At 47.8% G+C, this 249-nt stretch overlaps 1 protein-coding gene across 1 annotated transcript in view; it reads left to right on the top strand.

Annotated features, from left to right (window-relative positions):
- MRTO4 (MRT4 homolog, ribosome maturation factor) overlaps positions 1-249 on the top strand; it is a 4097-nt gene that overhangs the window by 1208 nt on the left and 2640 nt on the right. Inside the window, exon 3 of the mRNA XM_018558166.1 lies at positions 21-124. Within this exon, the coding sequence (XP_018413668.1) occupies positions 21-124 (104 nt within the window). The remainder of the gene's footprint in view (positions 1-20; positions 125-249) is intronic.

Genomic DNA, 249 nt, shown 5'->3' with positions numbered 1-249 from the left:
AGATCATCTCTCCTCTCCAGTTGCGGAAATGTGTGGACACCTACAAATACCTCTTTGTCCTGTCAGTGGGGAACATGAGGAACAACAAGCTGAAGGATGTCCGCAATGCCTGGAAACACAGCCGGTACTCCCATCCGCTCTCATTTATTCTCTCTTAGGGTCACCCCTCTGGGATTACTGGGGACTATCATGACCTGTCCTGCTTGTGTTAGCCAATCAGATACAAGCAGTTGTGATTCAAAAGTAGTT

This window comes from Nanorana parkeri, unplaced genomic scaffold, assembly GCF_000935625.1.
Source record: "Nanorana parkeri isolate BGI_ZX_2015 unplaced genomic scaffold, ASM93562v1 scaffold323, whole genome shotgun sequence".
Classification (NCBI taxonomy): Eukaryota; Metazoa; Chordata; class Amphibia; order Anura; family Dicroglossidae; genus Nanorana; species Nanorana parkeri.
Note: the sequence above shows the minus strand (reverse complement) of the source record. Positions and strands in the feature narration are given on the sequence as shown.